Raw genomic sequence first — 21,571 nt, 5'->3', positions numbered from 1 at the left:
AGTCCTCTGTTTGTCTTTACATTGCCAGGTTAAAGAAATCAAACTTTCCTGTCTCCTCTCAATGAACTGGCTATCCAGTCCAGTCTTATATCATTATTCTCTTAACATTCTCTTACTTTCTCTTACTTTTTTTTTTTTTTTTTTTTTTTTTCAACATGACTACAGATGAGGCTGCACCATAAATAATCTTGTTAATCACAGAATTTCAACGATTAAGCAGGAGAAAAGACAGGGAGATCCTTCAGATTTAATACATGCTATATTTACATTTCTCAGATGTCAGTGAGATCTTCTCCAATTTTGCAGTGAAAGTGGTAACCCACATGCAAAATAACATACTGATTTGAGAGGTTTACTTAAATCTAATGCTTGAGTTTCCATACTTGAGAAATTTCATCAAAGACATATTGAAATCATTACCTGAATAGGCTTTTGGTCCAGTCTGAAATTTTCAGGTATGCAAAGGAAAAATGAGGAAACTCTAACAATTTACCCAAAGTAATTAGGTTACCTAAGGTGCAGCCACAGTGCTTGTGGCTGGTTAACAAATTTAAAATGGAAAGATGCTATTACCACATAGTCCTAATACACCACAAGGCACCCTGTCTAATTCTACTAATCAAAGCAACAATAAAATGCATGACAAGTTGCATGCATTTCAGAAACTAGTATAGCAACTTTACAAAATCTCACCAGTAAGAATTAAAACAGCTAATGTATCCTGTAATATACTAGCTTGCCATGTACATTACTAGGAAGGAGAAAGTAAGCTTAAGAGAGAAAACAAGTATAACAAAAAACCTGTATCCATCAGATCCCCATATTGTACCACCTTCGTATCAGTATAACAAAAAGCAAAATTGTCCTTCAAGCCAGGAGACCATACATTACACAAGAAAAGCTCATATTAGAAACTGCAAAATAAAAAAGGTAATATGTTTTCACTCTCCCATGGTGGCGACAAGTTCAGTACTATACTGAAGAGAGTAGCACTCCTGTTTCAGAAAATAACCAATTTTCTGCTTTGTTTTGCATTTTATATGCAAGTGATGGAATTAATCTGGCCTCTCTCTCTCTCTCTCTTTTTTTTTTTTTTTTCTTACCACAATATTACATCAAGAACAGAATCATAAATGGAAAATTTGCTAAGGGCTTGTAATTAGCCTGTTGCAAACACACACACAACCATTTGACCAAACAGTCTCATTCCCTGTGGGGTGATCCACAAATCCAATAAAAAAAATAGCATGCTATGGTTACAAAATTATGCTTCCTTTAAGTTTTCTTCAAAGCATTTTTAGGCAAAGATTCCCCTGGGTCTTATTTTTCCTGATATTGATTCTTCTCCCTTGTAACATCTATTTAAATCATTTAACTCATTCCTGCTCCCCCATGCCTTTAGCAGTTCCTTTGCATTCTGCCCTCCTTTGACTGCAGGTGAACAGCTCTGCCTGTTATATTTGTCATAATTTTGGTACTGAAGATGAAATTCAGCACTTAGTGTAACAAGTAAATTCCAAAGCACTCCATTCTGCGCAAAAAGCTCTTCCAGCATTATGTAAAATGGAACTGATAGCAACAGACGTAGAAACCTAGAAAGGGAGAAATCTAACCATTGAGGGCTATCACTCTGCTCATGTGTATAACCTACAAATATGTGCCCTTGTTCATGGTTGATTTTCAAACACATACAATACAAGTTAATAAACTTCCCCTCTGCATCTAACAAGGTCTTAGTTTATATTTTATTTTCATCTAATTTCACTAATGCAGTTGTGCAAAGGAGGAAAATCATAGTATGACCATTAAAGCATAGGATCTTATGCATAGCATCTCAATTCTGTCTGTTCTTGATGTAATTTAATTTTATGCTAATATTCATTTTCTCCAAAACAAATATTTTCATCTTTTGGAATGGTAAATTTTTAATAATGTGTCCAGACAGAAATACTTCATTTCTGACAGAGATGTGATTTCCAGAGATGTGATTTCCAGAGATGTGAAATCCCTGTGATTTCCAGAAGTTTAGAGCACTCTGCTCATCTTTTCAATAAAACACCCTTAATTAAAATAGGATTGACTATGGCAATAAAGGTGACTACTCTGGTACCTAAGCTAAGTATCAGAAGCAGTTACAAAATCTGTACCACATTCAAACAGAGGAGGAACATGTGTTTCCTTCTCATACAGCTGTATGGCAAAAGAAAGAATTTTTCAATAGGGAACTAAAGCACAGAAAGACTAAGTGGTATGTCTAAAATATGTAAGGATTAGAGAGAGAAGAAATAAGTGAACTGAGGTTCCCTTACAGTAGGACAGACTTTCACTGCCTCAGAGAGGGAAGTAGAGCAGAAAAAGGTAACGCCATAAAACTCCGTATGTTTCTCTGATTTCTATCTCAAGACCATGCTACTGTAGGAATAGAGTTATATGGAGCTATATGTACTGTATGCAGAGGTTGGATTTCCTTATCTTGGGATTTTTTCAATTGCCCTGAAATTATTCTTATACATTGTGCCCTCACTAATACAAATAGGTATCATGCTGACATTCAGCTAAGTAATTCTTTTGTCATACACAGATGGACAGGGGATTACATGGCTAAGAAATGAAATAAAAGCTAAATCCCTATGCTTGATAAAGCTTTGCGTGTTTTCTCTTTCAGGATTACCGAGTGAACATCTTTCTCCGCCAGAATTGGAATGATCCACGTCTTGCGTACAGTGAATATCCAGATGACTCTTTAGACTTAGATCCATCCATGTTGGATTCAATTTGGAAACCTGATTTGTTCTTTGCTAATGAAAAAGGTGCCAACTTTCATGAAGTTACAACAGATAATAAGTTGCTGAGAATTTTCAAAAATGGAAATGTACTTTATTCTATCAGGTGAGTCTCTATGAGTCTCTAATCAAGTGTTTTTTTTTGTTTGTTTGTTTTGTTTTGTTTTGTTTTGTTTTGAGGTAGAAGCTCAGAAGTGTATCTTAGAATTGTTAACAGATATTTTCAGTTTCTAGGCACACAGAACTATTACTAAAGTAAATGTGAATTTTGAATACTGAATTTCATCATCATTACTAATTTTTTTAAATGCCAAAGTGATCCCTCACTAGGTATGTACATAGTAAAATAAGAGTAAAAAAAATAAAAATTATCATATAAATAAGAAAATTATCAATAAATAAGAAAATTATCATTCCCATTTTAAAGTACACAGATACAGAACTTGGACACTTGCACAGAGCAAATATACCTAGATTATAATAATTGACCTGGCCTGTGTATGAGTTTAATATGCTGTACTTTTGAATGTCATAAGAATACAATCCAGTTTTCACCTTTTTGGATATTGCAATTGCACACTAACATGGAAACATGACCTGTTTGAGGAAGTATGAGATTTAAATAATAAGTCACTTGCTTCTGGAGGTAGAGAGGAAAGTGAAAAGTTTTGAGAAGCTGTAAGCAGCAATCACATCTAAGTATTGACACAAAAAAAACAGTTGTTCTTTTCTTCCCACTTTCTTTTTATTAATATAGATATCAGTAGGCTGTAAAAGTTTTAACATCATTCTTACAAATAACTTCAAAAATATAATCTAATTAAAGATGCTTTCAATATAGGTATACTGATGCCTATAGTCATGATACAGATTTTGCATTAATACAGTGACCAACTTGAACAAAACGTTACAATTTTTGAAATAAATATCTCTCTCTTCCACTTAGCAATTTGTTATGATTTATGATACTGCAGCAATGGGTAACTGAACTTTTTTGAAGAGACATCAGGAGTCTGCAAAACAATTTGTACAACAGGACAAAAAAATGTTTGTGACTTGCATAAATTTATCAGTGGCAAGGCTTTTCCTCCTTGTCCTACTCCCTACAGACACAAACACTCAACTGAAGCAAGTTTGGATAGCAACTTCAATAGAATTCTGATCAAGTTCACAGTCTCATGAAATGGGGACAAAACCATTATAATATTAAAATTATAAAAGCAATCATTGACTGTGAGGCTAGCAGATGCCAGGTTCTTGTGGAGACAGAATGTTTATATTGCTATGATTTAATTAAGAACTATTGCAGTTCCTGAAGCAGGTGTTATACAAAATTATTCCAGAATTATACAATCCACATCTAGTTGAGTTGTTATACGAATTTGAGCCAATTAAGCTTTTGATTAGGGGAGACACGATAATTCCTAAAGAGCTGATATTGAAAGACAAGAAAACTAAAGATTCCTAAATCTGTTTTTGTTTTGTTTTGTTTTGTTTTGTTTTTCTCGTACAGAGCCAAGGTTCCTCTTCTCTGAAATGGCTTGCTGTGTCAGTAGCTTACCTGTCTGATTCTATATTTAGAACTTTTTTTTAACAGTATGAAAATAAGGTCAGGGTTTGAGTTCTCTCCTCTGACTCTCCTCCTCTAGCTCTGTCACTGGCAGGATGAACAAAAGTTATAGCAATAAAGAAACAGAAAAAGCTTCAGAGAAGGAAAAAAATGCAGTGAGAGAGAAATGTACAGCTATACTTGCCACCTAATGCCCACTTCCATCTAGATCTCAATGCCAAAATCAGGCCATTCAGGTTTAAGAGAAAAGAATTAGAATATTGCCATCAAGTCCCCCAGGGAGTATACTGCCTACTGTACTGATAAATGAATGTGGGGAAAAATTTTCCTGCAAGCCATTCTCTGGCTAGAGGAAAGGTACAGTCATGACCCTGAATGGCTACTTAGATGTGCCCAGTGAGGCACATGACTTTACCTCACATGTTCTTCTTTCGCATTCCTCTGAGAATTACCACTCTAAAAATAATTTATTTTGTTGATATAATATGTAAAAATACATATTTTTTTCTATAGATTGTAAAGTATTTCACAGAAAATGTCATGGCTAACATGAAACAGCTATGTTTCAAAATTACAGGCATATTTCAGTCTACCACCAATATCATAAAATGTTATCTTAAGCCTTTGTGTTGACAATTTAAGCACCTTATTTTGGGACAATAACATATAAATTATTTACCAGCATGATTTGTAGCTGAGATCTGTTATAAAATTCTTGAAAATCTGGGTAAATTTTATGCAAAGGATTTGAAACACTGTAACAATGCAATAATTCTATGGTAGCACCAAAAAAGCATGCTGCTGTTGCATTCCTCTAGACCTAAGTTAGGCAACCGTACTGGCTAGTGCTTTTCTGAAGGCCTGTAACAAGTTCTGTCTTTCTGTTTTCTTCTGCTTTGTTGTCATGCTAGATTAAGACAGTAAAATTTGTTCAGCTAATATAAATCCCTTTTGAGAGCTTTCTAATGAAAGACTGTTTTCTTCTATTTCTAATGACTTCCCATGTTTTGAAGCACTGATGCAGTCTTCCTGTGCAATTCTATGGCATCTTTGTGGTATATTTTTAATATATTTTTGGTTGTTTTCTTTTTCTTTTTTCTTTTTTTTTTCAGATTGACTTTAATACTGTCCTGTCCAATGGATCTCAAAAATTTTCCAATGGATGTGCAAACATGTATAATGCAGCTGGAAAGCTGTAAGTTTGAGTAATGTACTATCCTATAAATACTTTTCTAGAACTTACTACAACTATGCAGGGGGTAGAAAGACTCCTTGTAGTGGTGAAAGGAGAAAACCTTTCAAAACAGAATCACCTGTTTTAATCTGTGATATATGGATAATTTACAAGAGAAGAGATTCTTTCATCCTTACTTCTATTAACAATTGTCAGTTTCACGTAAATTTAATGGTACTAGTAAAGTACCCAGTGCCAGAATTTACATTTATGCAACATTTATACATATTGTGATTCACCATGAAGTCTCCCTTGTGTTCACATACACACACAGACAGTAATATGGGAAAGCATAAAGAAAACATGAGAGTAATTTAAGGAAGTGTTTCATGTGATTTACGTGAATATCCTGAAATTCATAATAACTTGGTGTAGTTAAAAAGTGGAAATAGTAATCTACATTGAGTCCCTGCTCTTTAGATTCCTACCCCACTTCTTCAACATGTCTACATACTATAGCTAGGTAATTTTTACCTGATCAACCTAGAAGGGATTAGGGAGTTTACTGCAAGGGAGAACTATAGAACACCATATGTGCACTTTCTACAGTTTTATATAAATATACATGCAATGGTATATATATATGGGTATACACCTGCATAGGGTATGCCATTTACACAACCTTCAACTCCTCAGTTGGAGCAGCAACTTAGATCAGTGGAAGATCTTGGGAAGGGCTGCAGTGCCCTTGGGATAAGAGGAAGAATAAGTCCATACTTATTCTTATTCCACCTAGGGATCAAAAGTGAGCATGGTATCACCACCAGCCATAGAACTGGAAAAACTCCTAGAAGCTTCAGAAGACTTCTGGGACTTAAAGTGGTATGTAGTAGCACAGTTAGATTAACACTGAAAATACCAAACAAAACACAGAAGACTTAGTGGTCTAGCACATGGAAGGACTGATGGTTTGCCTAAACCAGGTGGTTCACTAGAATTTCGAGGAAAAAAATATATGTATATAACTATATGTATATAACTCCATGTGTTTTAAACAATCTCTTCATAAAGCCCTGTTTTGCATTATATACAAATACCCTGAGGAGACCAAAGGGAAGGTAAAACAAACAGATTAGAGAAGACCGGTTTTGCAGAATTATCTTACAATTAATAATGACACTTTTTATGTGAAAAAAAAAATTAGTATTTGATAATTCAATCCCTCATATATTTTACTTATAACTTACTTATTTCGCTTAGAAAAGAAAACAGGATGAAAAATGTACAGCAGCTATGCCATTTCAAGTCACACATGCACAGAAAAAAGACAAAGTCAAATGTTCTGGCTGATGCTAGGATCTGAGCTAAAAGGAGGTATAAGGAGGAAGGTACAGATATGCATTAACTTTTTATTTTCCTTGTGATATGAAATGCCTTTTCCCCTAAAATGACAGGAGTTTTGAAGAGGTTCCTAACAGAATGATCCTCCCAATGGTGTAAAGAACAAAAATAACATAACATAACATAACATAACATAACATAACATAACATAACATAACATAACATAACATAACATAACATAGCATTCTTTGAAATATTCTATCAATCTGGAGTTTGTGAAAATAAATGACAGGAGGAAGAACAGGTAAATATTAAGGACCCATTGTAATGTGAGATCTAGTTTTATAGTTTTAGGACCAATAAGTAAAGTATTTTGGAAAAGAATTTTCTGCATATGGAAAGAACATACTGGATTATTTGGAATACATTATAACATTTATTGTTATATAGAGAGAGAACAAAAACACAACATACATAATTTGATTAAAGTATGTCTTGCTTTTTTCCTTTTTTTTTTTTTTAGTTGGAACACAGTAGTATCTAAATGAAGTGGGAAGCAATTATTTATCAGTTTATCAGTCAATATGTCAGAACTGTTTGCTGTATGGGTAATAGTATGCTTTTACAAAAAATTGCAGGGTGGGTATGAGAGTCAGCTCTCTCTTTCATTACAATAGACAGATGGTAATATTACAAAGCAGGCTTTCAATATGAGGACAATGGCTGATCTGACAGCAGAAATTTTCTTGACAACAATTGAGCAATGGTTATTTGCTGCAGATGTCTAGGAACTTTGGGCAATATTATATATTCAGCTTTTAAGCAAAACTCTACAGTCTGTCCAAGCTGCTAGTTCTAATACTAATAATGTGACTAAATAAGAGTTTAATATGAGGTGGTTGTATGAGAGTACACAGAAATGACAGGTATAATCACTCCATATAATTATGCTTCAAACAGAAGGTATCAGAGTATTTGAAGAAGAAATATATATATATATATATATATATATTTAAAATGTGTTTAAAAAATTGTTACTTTAACAACTTCATAAAACTCAGCTGTACTCCCTTCTTTCAGTCCATGTGAATACAGGTTGTATAACAACTGAGCATTCTTGATCAAACAGGCATTTGTTTTCCTTTATAGAAACGTTGCAAGAGCTCATAATTCCCACAAACTGTACCACAGAGAAGCAATACTGATTAGTTGAATAGCACTGTAGATGTTCTACGGTGTTTTCCAGGAGAACATTTTTTACCGAAGTCTTGTTTTTCATCATCTAGTTCAGTAAGAGTAAATTCCCTGCTGCACATTCAGATAGTGCAGAGAGACAGTGTATACAAAAGAAGGGCTGAACAAAACATGGATATATGCTTCGTTTTGAGATATTCCAAATCTTCCAGTTTCAGAGAAAGCTCAAATATGATATCAAAAGGAAGTTGTAAGTAATAAAACTTCATATTATCTTGTCCTGTTACCTGTAACTCCAGACATTGAACAATAGGGACTATGAACAAATTAACTAGCCTGTTGCAGAAAAATTTGCAGCATGTAGGAGCTCTGGCTATACCTATGTATCTGCTAGCAGAATAACCTGTTAGGATTGCAAGAACAAGACAACAGTTCCCTGAAACTGAGAGATGTGGTACAGATCCAAAGAAAGCAGATACAATGACACATCTTAAAAGCTCCAAGACTTTCAAGAGCAGGAAGTCATCTACCCCCAGATGGTTTCCCTGTATAGGAAGTACAGGAAGGGAACCAAATACCTTGGAGGAGTTACAAAAAATATCTTCATGCTGGGCAGGAGAGTAGCTAGGTTAAAAAATGCTAAACTTGAATCTGAACTCTGACTAATTTCCAAAACTTATAAAAGGATGAAATGAACACCCACATTCCAGAGCACTTGGCTAAGAACAAGCATCCAATCCTCTTTAAAAGAGTAAGAAGAAATTGGGAAGATGTGTGCGTATAGCAATTTCTCATGCTTCATATCAAATCTCCTGAGGAAAGAACTGAAATAACCCTGAGAGTGTAAAGCCATCCAAAAATTTCTCATTCTAGATTTCTAGACTTCTTTCTAGATTTCACAGTGGCATACTCTCCTGTGGCTCTGTCCTACATTCTTTGGTGCAGAGTGAGACAACTTAAACAGGGAGATGAAACAAATGCCCTGGCTAATGCCCTGTCCAGGGAAGTAGAAGATGTGGGTTTTAAAACCGAGAACACACTTCTCTTGTCTGGAGTGAATGATCTGATCATCAAGCTGTTTTGCAAAAACTAAAATAGTAGCAGGAGCAAAACAGTCATGCTTCCAGATGTTTCTTTTGAAAGTGAACATTGTTACTGTATTTTCCAATGTGTGCCACATTGGGCAGGATTTGGTAAAATTATGAATTTATAATGCATATTACATGTAATTTCAGAGTTTCTTTAAACTGTCTGGTCTTACAAGTCATGCTCCTGCGTGTGACATAAAGCAAATTGGATTGTTTCTAACAAATCACTTACCTTTACTTTGTCATCTTACCACCATTCAAGGTTGCAAAGAAAGGCTGACCACTACTTGTAAATGACAAATCATAGGTTTTACTTCTGCTATAAAATTTTGTTCAGTACTAGATACTTTCCATCAATACTGATACTGTTGCTCCAGCACAGAAAGCCCTAAGTGGAAAATTCACGTATAGCTTTTTTCTACAAATGATATTTTTAATTTTAACTAGCTCTCATAATGGTTTTTCCAAGGTCAATATTTGCAGCTGTATTTGCCCCTTCATTTACATCATGAAGTGGGTGAACAGTATTTAAGTGTAAATGTCTTCTATTTCAATAGGATTTATTTTACCAAATGATTTCTGAGAAACTGAAATGATCTGCTTTTGTATCTTTGAAAAGAAGCAAATGAAAATGCGGATATGAAATAATCCCCTCTACATTTCTATGGTTTATGCTGGGGCAGCCTATAGGCATGTGAGATAATTTTAGTTTTATTCTGCTTGAATAAGATACAAAGAAATGTCAACTAGATACATATTTATTTCTGTGACCTATCTCCCAGGAAATAAATGTTTTTCTTTCATGTGCTAGAGCTTGTTCTCTGTCCCTTTTTAGGTTTTGTTTTTATCTTATAGCATTCATTTATTCATATATTACAATTATATATATATTGTATTACAATTACAACTTTATCTGAAATTCAATATTCCTAAATTTTCAAACAATAGTACTATTAAAAGACTAAATCAATCACAAAGGAAGAAAAATACTATGAAAAACAGCAGCATACATAAGGGAAAAAGCTCCTGATTACTTCATCATTTTGTTTGGATGCTTTGTCTCTTTTAATTTTAATATATAGAAGCATGGTCTCTCCCCCCACCCCCCACCCCCCGCTCCTGTTTTTTGTTTGTTTGTTTGTTTGTTTGTTTTGATTTATGGTGGCTTTTTGTCTTTCTAAGCAATTATCTCCCAGTCTTTTGGATTTTAGAGGAAATTCACTCTGTACTACATAATGCTATTACCTGAACAGTACAGTTTCTTTTCTCCCAGTCTCTAAATTGGAGGGACAGAGATTGTTGAAATGAAAAGATCTGTAGTCAGGCAAGTGGCAGATCTGCATCATGGGAAATGATGCACATATTGTTCCCTTCCCAAAAGAGCACAGAAGATGGGTAACAGACCTGGACTGTATTTCTCATCTGCCAGGGAATCTAGGGTGTGTACCTGAGTTAGAGTAATTATGGACACACTAGGTCAATGCTTGCCTATACCTGAGTGTAGAAACCATATCGCTTCTCTCCTTCCCATTTCAGTAGCAATAAAGCTGTCAACAACTCATCCTTTAGTTTCTACTCTACAGAAGGGTGACTCAAGCACTTGACTTAACTGAAGTGAGACCTCACACACAAATACAAAGGAATGTGCTCCTCAGTTCCCAGCTGACATAGGATGAAAGGGCAGTAACAACTGTACAACTGCTGCTGAACCCAGGGAAATTAATATAAAAGTGACACCTGAAAATCTATAGGCACCAGCATATGTTAGATTTGAGGGAGGTAGGAGGGGTCTGGACCCGAAACGCTGCTCTTCTCCAAAAGGCTAAGGATAAACCTGTCACTCTAAAGGGAGAGATCCATCAGAGTGATTTAGAAACACAGAAACAGAAACACAAGTTTGGAAAGGACCTGCAAGATCATCTAGTCCAACCGTCCTCCTATCACCAATACTACCCATTAAGCTACTAAATCATACTTCATAGCACCTTGTCCAGGTGCTTCTTGAACATCGTGAGGGATGGTGACTCCACCACTGTCTTGGTCAGGCCATTCCAGTGCCTGACCACTCTTTGAGAGAAAATGTTTTTCCTGATATCTAATCTAAATCTCCCCAGGTGCAACTTGTGGCCATTTCCTTGAGTCCTATCTTTAGTTATCTGAGAGAAGAGGCTGAAACCCTCCTCATCACAACCTCCCTTCAGGAAGCTGTAGAATGCAAAGAGGTCTCTCCTGAGCCTCCTCTTCTCCAGACTAAACAGCCCCAGCTCCCTCAGCTGCTTCTCATAAGACTTGTGCTCCAGATCCCTCACTTAGAGGGCAATGCAAGGGGCAGTCCCTTTGGAAAGCAGCTTTATACTGTACTTCTGTACATAGAATAAAATCCTGCTTTCTTGGTGCTTGAGCATAAATTTAGTCAATAAATGTAACACAACTGATTTCTGAAGCTAATATTCTTAGTGGGTAATGTATTTTAGAAGAATTTATTCTAACCCCAAGCTGCAGCCAGACTCATTAGTCCTGTCAAATCCTCCTCATGATATGTTGCTTAGAATTTAGGCCACAATTCTCTGCCATGTTCTTTGCATCCACAGGCAGCCTGTCCTAGAGACACTCTGCTGGGATGCCTAATAGAAAAGCTTTGAAAGTACTCCAGTCAACGTGATTGTATGTCTTTCCTCAGCTGGATGCCCACATAACTGCTCTGTTTGCTGAATAAATCCAATGTTAGTCTTTGACCTGTACTTACCAAACATTAAAAAACGAGAATGGAATTTAAACACATAATTTTAAACAAATAAGATTCAGATAAGAGAAACATAAAAATGAAACCTCGAGTCAGACCAAACTCTTGTACAAAAATGCTAGATACTAGATACTCAGTTTGGCTGTTTCATGCCATTCATGTGTTTGTTTACTGAGCAAGAGGAAAAGAGCTAGGTTTTGATGCAGCTGTAGGTATTTTAAAGAGCAGCAAGAGAAGCAAAGCCTTTCTGGAGTAGAACAGAATGTGTAAGAAAAGCACAAGGTATATTGGTATTCAGATGGATCAGAGGTTTCCTCAAAAATTATATTCTTCATGGCTTGGAATAGTACTCTAAAGGTGGTTAAAATGAAAGAATTTAGCAAATAAGAATCTGTCAGCAGAATGAAAAAGGAGGTCTCTTGGAATTACCGAGACAGTTCTAGTTCAAAGATGTAGAGTACTTGAGTACTCAGAGGACTTACTTGTCTTGTATAACAAGCCTTATTTTTCCATACTGGAACAGTCCTTGAATGGCCTGGAGAATACATGTTAATACTTTCATGACATCTCAATAATTCTTCAAGACAAACTTGGATGTCCACTGACTTGTTTATGAGACTATAGGCTTTTAATGCCCTGATATTGAATTAGTTAAAATAAAATCTTTGTACTCTCAGCATACATGTATACAGCTGACATAAATAGTTTGATTCTAAAAAGTTCTTTAGAGCTGTATAGTTCTATTGATGAAGGTTGAATTGAACATTAAGGTGGGTTTTGTTCCTATACATTCAATTGGATGGATGCAAAAGTATTTTTAAGATTAATAATAGGAAGGAAGGGAGGAAGGGAGGAAGGGAGGAAGGGAGGAAGGGAGGAAGGGAGGAAGGGAGGAAGGGAGGGAGGGAGGAAGGAAGGAAGGAAGGAAGGAAGGAAGGAAGGAAGGAAGGAAGGAAGGAAGGAAGGAAGGAAGGAAGGGAGGGAGGGAGGGAGGGAGGGAGGGAGGGAAGGAGGGAGGGAGGGAGGGAGGGAGGGAGGGAGGGAGGGAGGGAGGACAGATTCAAACTACATTTTCTTCCAAGGAATTCTTTATAGGTGCTGGTAATAACTTGTTAACACTATTTTTGAAAAGATAAGGTTTTCTGGAAAAGATGACCAAGACTAAGAGAACAATTTGTTGTAGGGTGTTTGTTTGTTGTTGTTGTTGTTGTTGTTTGCTTGTTTGTTTTGTTTTTGTTTTTCCCGGATACTAAAATTGCCATTGATACATAGAAATATTTCAGTAAGATAGTATTTTTTTTCCCTTGAAGACTTTCTGAAACATCTAATTGCACATAGTAAAAAATTACAAACTAGTTAGACAATTTTTAGTGCTGTCTAAAGCCTAGAGTTAGTATATCTGTCTTGTTGATCTTCTGCTGAAGAGTTTTGTATAGATTAGATAGAAAGATAAATTAAATAGACCATCACTTTAGTTTCATTTCATTTGATGTCCAGGTATTCAAACACCTGCATCAAATGTTCCAGGCACAAGTCCTGACCACAGTCCTCATTTCCTGCATTCTTTTCCATCTCCTCTCTCCATGAGTGTGACCACACAGAATCTTAGCTTTGTTTTTCACACTTCACCAGCTTTGTGTCAGAACATTTTCTAAAGAAAATTTCTGCAAGCCAAATCTAACTTTCCAATATGTTTCAGACCCTCTACAGTGCCAATTAATTCTAAGTTCTACTTAGTTTGCCAGCTCTTCATATTCATCTCAGGAGGAGGTCTCAGTCTGCCAGCACATGCTTTACTAACTAATTACCTTGAATGACTTCAGGCACCTAAAAATGAATTGCCTCTTTAAGAAGAGCTGTTTGCTGAGAGGCTATAGTGCCATTAATATACGCAGTTCTCAGGTTTTCCTGAAAACTTCTCTCTCTAGTAACTTTCTCCTTCTGCGATGATAGGCTTTTCATATTATTACCAATTGCATTACAGATGTTTCATCTGACTGTGTCTTCTCAATACAGAGGATGACTGAATATAGTCATAGCCTTTTTTTTTACATAATCTGCATCATAATCTTTTAACACAGAAACTAGTAATATATTTCTATGGGATTTTTTTGTTCATTCTTTGATTAACTTGCTTTTACAGGCTTTCTTGACTATTATTCTCCTCCTTTCCCTTATATACAAACTGGCACAACTGAAAAGTAAAATCTCACCTTCTCTCACTGCACATGATTCTCTTCCACACTCCCACTCTTCCACACATTTTCATCCTGTCAAGTCAACACACTCTACTTATCCAGTCCCTCAGTCAACACTGTGGGTCACTATAGTACTTTCCTATTTTTTTGAATATGCTCTGTCTTTTAGTTTTAAGAGACAACTTTTAAGAGACAATCATTAGAGAGAAAATCCACTGAGACTAGAAAGAGGTTCTAGACTAGAGAGAAAATTCACTGAGAGATAATGTAACAAGCTGTACACAAGTGCTGCCAAGTGTAGAAGCTAGCAGAGAACCTAGCATTCTCACAACAATGCCCTAGTTTTCACTCTTGATGCATACAAGATGTAGACAAAAAGCATTAATTAAGTTAACATGTCCTTTCCTCTGCTAGAAATGGTATCAAAGTAGAACTTGAGATCACACAGAGAATATTTCTGTATTGTTGAATCTTAGTGCTTGGATATTAATCGCAGTTGTGTCTCAGAAACACTCAGCTCTAATTACACGTGTTATCAGTGTAAATGGTGCTGCATAAGCCTGGCACAAGGAGAGCACCATTACTCACTTCATTCATCCATCTTTTCTCATCTAAGCAGCTGCTAATCTTATACAAACAGTGAACTACTTTACTCATTTTCTTTTTTATTCTGGTAAAAGTCATTTCATCAGTAGATGGCTGAGTGTATAAGTGTACTTTTTTTTTTTTTTTGCCTAGATGAATAAAGTAAATGCATTCTAAGTGAAGAACTGCTTTATTACAGCATCTAATCAGATTTCCATTTTGCAAATGTAAGCCTGTCTGGCAAATACATATGCATGAATAATATGCATAGCCCCACCAAACTCAGGTGGTAGCCTCAGGGCTTTAAAGTTATTCACATAATTTCAATACTGTGAACATTTATGACTGGCAATTCTGGGATCCTAAACCTAAAATATAACATTCCAAAACTTTCATTACCAAAGCTCCCTACATTTCTACAACTTGCCATGCATGCAGTCCCTCCACAGTTCAAAAGTCTCTACTTGTCTTGAGACTGAACCTGAAGGTAATTTCAAAATCTGCCATGATGTCTTGTCACGGTGCTGGGAGTCCAGCTACTCCAAGAGACATTAATTACATCAATCAGCAGACCCCACAAAATTAAGTTGCTAGAGATCTGTTTTTTTGTTTGTTTGTTTGGTTGGTTTGGTTTGGTTTGGTTTGTTGTTTTTTTTTTTTTGTTTTGTTTTTTTTTTTTTGCTTGTTGCTTATATCATTGAATCATAGCATCTTTCAGGTTGTAAAAGACCTCTAAGATCTAGACCAACCTTAATATATGTATTATATATATATATCATATAATACCATAGCATCAAACTGTAATATCATATATGCCCCAGTACAGTAAACACTGATTTTTTAAAAAAGCCATTTTACAGATATGCTTTTCCCCTTATGCACAGTGCACACCAGCATTCTGAGCACAAACTACTCTGCTATGTAGCAGGTCTTCTTCACAAAAGTAATTAAAAACCAAAAGTATTTTCTTTGTCTGAGATATTAAGAATGCTCAGTTAGCTCTGTCAGTTCCCTATTCCCCCTCAAAATTTTGGGCCTAGGACAGTAGATGCAGTTTGGTCTTGCACTTCATTCTTACAAATTCTCTGATTCTGCTATATATCTGTAAGTGACAGATATATAACAGACAGATAAGTGTAATCTTTTGTCCTTTTTGCTGTGACAACATGAAAGAACGATGTGATAGATGTAAAAAAGAAAGAGTTCATCAAATTTGTTGGAATTCAACTAGTAAATAATTTTCTTTTAGAAAATCAAGGATACCTGTCCTGGTTAACACCTCTCACTAAAAAAAATTCAGAGACAAATTAGTGTTATGAAATAGTTCAATATGCTTAAATAATTCATGTTTTCTTATTTTACCAATTAAAAGAGTGTTAGAAAACTTTAGATTTCTCTAATTCAATGGGCACATTTGGTTGGTCCATTTTCTTCACATTTAATAAAGGGACAAAATTTAATAGAGACTGAGTTGATTTAATTTAACATACCTAATGGAAATCAAATATACATAATACCATTTGAAATTTCTTTGGAATCACATCTCCATTAAGGTTTTCTGTTTTAAGTCACATTTACAGGATCAATATGGTCTTGACTTAAAAAAATGGAATTACACTATTGAATGCTAAAGATATATTTGGGCATTTAAAGTGTAAACACAAAATAGATTACTATTTCAGCAGTTTGCATAAACTACTATTTTTAATATATTGAATTATAGAAGAATTAATGGACAGGGTTGATAAAATTAAAAATACACATTAGAGATGAATTAATCTGATTTAGTGAAATGCATTTTGACACAGCAGTTGTTTCTTGTCAGTTCAATGAGTTTTACTCAGGGGATATCACTTCTGGCCATACTCTACATGCTTCAAATGCTTCACTACACACAACTGCTTGTTGTGTGAATACATTTAATGTTTGATAAGAGCTACATTTCTGTTTTTTCCTAGTTTCTGATATTTAATAGTTAATTTTAAGACTGAGTTTATATGATGTCATGTATTCAAGAATAGAGGAAAAAAAGTGCTTCCTTGCACGTTTAATATATGATTGTAATCACTTCCATAATGACTGATCTCCATGAAATACTTCCTTAAAAAAAATGTCTTGTTTTTAGCATATTTATTTAGCCCCAGCAAATACCAAAGAGATGACCAACAGTCATCCTGAGTGCTTGTGAATATCTTGAATAAGGTTAATCTCCAAAAGAAACAGAAAGAATCTAAAGGTATTGGAAACAGTTTTAAATTAATAGTCACTGATTCTTGATTTATGGATACATTCAACATAGATCAGAAAGGATAAAGTGTGTTTCAGATGTGAGGTCAGCATATCAGGGCATTTTGACTGAATAACATTTATAGATGTATTCAAAAAGTAATGAAGCCATTGAATACAACAAGGGAAAAATTTATTACTGCACACCGAAGACTTTATTTCCCTCAGTGGAACTCAAAATTTCAGTATTTGCAGGCAGACAGCTTTTCTTAGAATGTTCTGAACACTGTATTTAAACAGTGAATTGTTACTGAAAGGTTAAAAGATATTTCCAGTTATCTGTAGGTAATTCTTAACAGCTCATTAGCTTTGGACTAAAGTAGAAAAGAAATGTTGCAAAGAAGCAAAATAGATGGATGAAAGCTATATATTTTAGATGTAAAAATGACACTATTCTTTTCCTTATGGTTCAAGCTATTATATGTGTGTCAAGTGTACCCTTGTGGTCCAAGCTATTTCAACAATAGAAGCCATTTAGTTTTAGATTTCAGTCTTGAAATTGCACTTTGTCCAAAGCTGAGATCCTGAGAAAATCTTAATGAAACTTGAATGAAATCTGAATGAGAATACGAAGTCTTTTTTTTTTTTTTTTTTTTTTCTTTCAGTTGTCACAACTAGACAATTTATCCAGAAATGTTTGAAATAAAATGCTAGGGATATGCTGGAAAAATAATATATGACATATTCACAAGAAGTAGAGCAGTTTTCCCCAGTGATATCCAAAACACATGTTAGCTGAGAGATGGAAATAAAAGGAAAAACTACTAGCCCTTTAAAAAGTCTGCCCATTGAAAGTCTGCCCTCTTCAACTATAGATTTTGCTGTTTTATTTAACCACACATACATGGGGTAAGGATAAGTGCAGGAATCTGAATATTAAAATGAATACTACATAACAACATACTTCTACACAGTCAGAGAAAAGATACAATCTTCCTTGAAAGCTTTTCCCTGTTTTGTACCAGTTTTAGACATTTTTTTTTTTTTCAATTCAGTTAATATCTCACTCCTGGAGAAATTCTCGTTCACTTTCAAGAATATGTATCTACTTTAAATCAGATTGACATCAATCCATACATAAAACTGACAAACCACAATTTCACCCTATATAAGAGGAGAAGGTGATCTAAGAGTGATGGGGCAAGGCATGCCTTCATAGGCAAGGGAAAGTATGTTTAGATCATTTTGATACTTTTGTTAACTCCATTAGAAGACTACCTAACTATTAAGATTTCACAAAGGATCCATAAAACTGGCTTTTTTTCTAGTTCAATATGATTTAGAATGGCAGATAATGCTTTTTGGTTAATAGGTATAAGGAGATCTGTTGTATTTTCTCCTTTTATGGCTTTTACTGAAGACATCACTATTTGTTATGTCCCTGCCTTTCAAAGTTTGCAGCTGACTTAGAGTTTATGCTCTCTCTTTTTTTTTCTTTTTTTTTTTTCCTTTTTCTTTTTTTTTTTTTTTTAGTTGGATACACAATGAATGATCTCATTTTTGAATGGCAAGAAAAGGGAGCAGTGCAAGTAGCAGAAGGTCTCACTCTGCCACAGTTTCTCTTGAAAGAAGAAAAGGATTTATGTTACTGCACCAAGCATTATAATACAGGTAGGAAAGCATGTTAGTGATTAAAACTGGAAAGTCATTTAACATTTACTGTTATTTTGGAGAGGTTATTTATTTTTTTAACATTTTTACTGAACTCACCAGAAGACTGAAACATACAGCTGCATATTTCAGGACAAGGAAGTCTTAAATAACTGACACAATGATATGGAAGTACCTGAAGGCTGAACGAACTTTTATTTCAGTAAGCTTAAGAAAATACATATTTGAAGTAATTCAGAAGTAATTCAGTCAGGAGTTTAATTTTTTTCGGTGGGTGCCATGACAGCATCTACACTGTGGTATCTGGAGCACTACCAAGATCCAAAGTCCATATGCTGTGCACTAAGTATGGCCTGGCTCCATCAGAAACAACAACAACAACAACAACAACAAAACTCTATCAGTATTTCTAAGCCCTATCTGTGCCCAAGTTCTTAATGGAAATCCTTAGTGTACAATGGCTAGGTGTCTAAACTAGACATGGCCTTCCTATAGCCAATGAAAAAATCTTCCTGAAAGATCCTTGCTGAGGCCAAATCTTCCTATAAAATTTGAAAGCTTTATAGTATTGTGATGTCTATCTCATCAGGACTGGGATTATTTGGGGGAAAAACAATAACATTACTAACATAGTCATTTTGTTTCTAATTGTAAAGAGAAAGAGAGAGAGAGAGGGACAGTTGTCGTGGAATGGGAAAACCACAGACATAACAATTCTTCAAAAGCATATAGCAAAAGCTACAAAAGTATAGCTTCCATCTTCTCAAGGAAAAAGAAATCCACAAAATTAAGATTATTTCAATCATCCTTATGTCTCTCAATTTCTGCTCTCCAATATGATTCTTAATAGGTTAAACATAATGTGAAATCTAACCATTTTAAAAAAATGGTTTATTTGGATTCTTCTAAAATGGCAGAGGGGAGAAAATTCAACAGATGGTCTTCATAAAAAAAATTCTTGGTTCAGTCTAAGTAAAGGAAAAGTGCTTTTCAATACTGAGTGTATCACAGATGCCATGATACCCTAAGGGAAGAAAAAGTTTTCTAATGATTTCAATTTAGAATGGGGAAATATTAATACAGATGTTTGAAGTGTTCTCTAAAAGAAATAAGAAATATGTAATGTGCAGCTTTAATAAAATAATAAAAAACACTAGTATCTGTCTAATCCTTAAAGAGCTTCCAGAAATGGAGAAACATATTTTATTGGAGAGTAATTCTTCCACTCAAATATCCTTTTATTCATAATAATATTTAAATTATTATTATTCCTTTATTCTTTTTAGCATAATTTATAAAACAGACAAGAAAACTTTATTTTTGTGACTTTTCTCTGTTTTTTAGATACATAGGCAAAATCTGTTTCATTTTTAGGTCTCTCTTGCTTTTGTGTTATTTTAGCATGTATTTATAACTGTATTTCTATAAATTGTATAATAATGATGTTTCAAACAGGAATCTATAGTAGAAAGTATTCTCCTAATTTTTCCAAAGTTCATTTGAACATCTTGTGTGATGCACCAAAACTACCTGACAAAGAAATTAAAACATTTCTGTGGGATTTAATCTGGTATTGTATAGAAACTTGTTTTAAAATGTTGATGATCATTAAAATCATCATAGTTTAAAACTTTAATTTTGACCAAAAATTCTTTTTATATATATATTTGCGAGCTGCTACCTTTTTCTTCAAAACCTTTCATGCTTGTCTATTTAAAATGGGATTAATTTTCTTCCAAGCAGAAACAGGAAAAGATGCTTGGCCTAGGCAAGCAACACACTAAGTTGCATGGGATAGACTTGCACTTATTTATTTTTTTCACTGTGGCCCTAAACTGAACTGAGAAGTGGAAACAACAGAATTTATTAACTATATGTAAGGTCTCATTGTTCCCAAAATGTACCTGTAGGCAAGTTCATGCACTTATCCCTGTGAACTGCTGTCACATTTAGGTGGGAGAAAGGATTTACCGGCATAACTCTAGAGGACAGCATGGCCAATCATCAGTCTGTTAGATTTCTGTATTGCTTTGGCTAAACTGCATTTCTGCAGCCAAACAGGTGTTCTAAAATGCACATGCAGCCCACAGCCCTGAAAAGAGGGCTGAAGTTCACAGAGTCACAGAATGGTTGAGGATGGAAGGGACCTCTGAAGATCTTTTAGTCCAAGCTAAGTAGGATCACCTAGAGTACATTGCACAGGATGGCATCCAAGAGGGTTTTGAATATCTCCAGAGAGGAAGACTCCACAACCTCTCTGAGCAACCTGTCACAGTGCTCTGCCACCCTCACAGTATAGAAGTGCACTCTCATATTAACATGGATTTATAAAATATTTATGTCTCTATTAAAAATAATAAAAATAATTGGGACATTTCATTTGTCTTTAAAAAGTCAGTCCACTTCCAATAGCTTTGAGGCCTTGGTGCAGATATTTACTATGGACTTCTGGGCACAGATTTTAAAAGAAGACAATTGTATGGCTGTGGGACCTACCTATGTCTGGCATGTGGGGGAAATGCAATGCTGAGTGTAACTTGCTGTAGGCAGAAGGGTTTGTCTTCAGCAGGGGAAGCAGCCAACAGACCTGCTCTAGGTTGCAGCACCAAAATTACAGGTTTGAATCTGAAATAACTCTGGCAGAGCAAAATATAACACACTAAATAAACATCACTCTTAGAAGAATGCTAAACAACTGCTGCTGATATACAATGTGACAAAATCATAGAATCATAGAATATCCTGAGTTGGAAGGGACCCTTAAGGATCATCAAGTCCAACTCTTGACACTGCACAGGTCTACCCAAAAGTTCAGACCATGTGACTAAGTGCACAGTCCAATCTCTTCTTAAATTCAGACAGGCTCGGTGCAGTGACCACTTCCCTGGGGGGGAGCCTGTTCAGTTAAAATTTAGTTACAACATGGGATGGAAGGCTTTTTTGAGACATCCTGTAAAACAGGAAAGAAAAAAAAAAGCCTCTGTGAAATGAATTAACA

General features: G+C 35.0%; 1 protein-coding gene across 2 annotated transcripts in view; it reads left to right on the top strand.

Moving 5' to 3' along the window:
• Window positions 1-21,571, top strand: part of GLRA3 (glycine receptor alpha 3) — an 86,794-nt gene that overhangs the window by 43,242 nt on the left and 21,981 nt on the right. For both annotated transcript variants that reach the window (XM_068681247.1, XM_068681246.1), the window contains exons 4-6: window positions 2,666-2,889; window positions 5,466-5,548; window positions 18,436-18,573. In XM_068681247.1, the coding sequence (XP_068537348.1) occupies window positions 2,666-2,889; window positions 5,466-5,548; window positions 18,436-18,573 (445 nt within the window). The remainder of the gene's footprint in view (window positions 1-2,665; window positions 2,890-5,465; window positions 5,549-18,435; window positions 18,574-21,571) is intronic.

This window comes from Anas acuta, chromosome 4 (genome assembly GCF_963932015.1).
Source record: "Anas acuta chromosome 4, bAnaAcu1.1, whole genome shotgun sequence".
NCBI lineage: Eukaryota > Metazoa > Chordata > Aves > Anseriformes > Anatidae > Anas > Anas acuta.
Note: the sequence above shows the minus strand (reverse complement) of the source record. Positions and strands in the feature narration are given on the sequence as shown.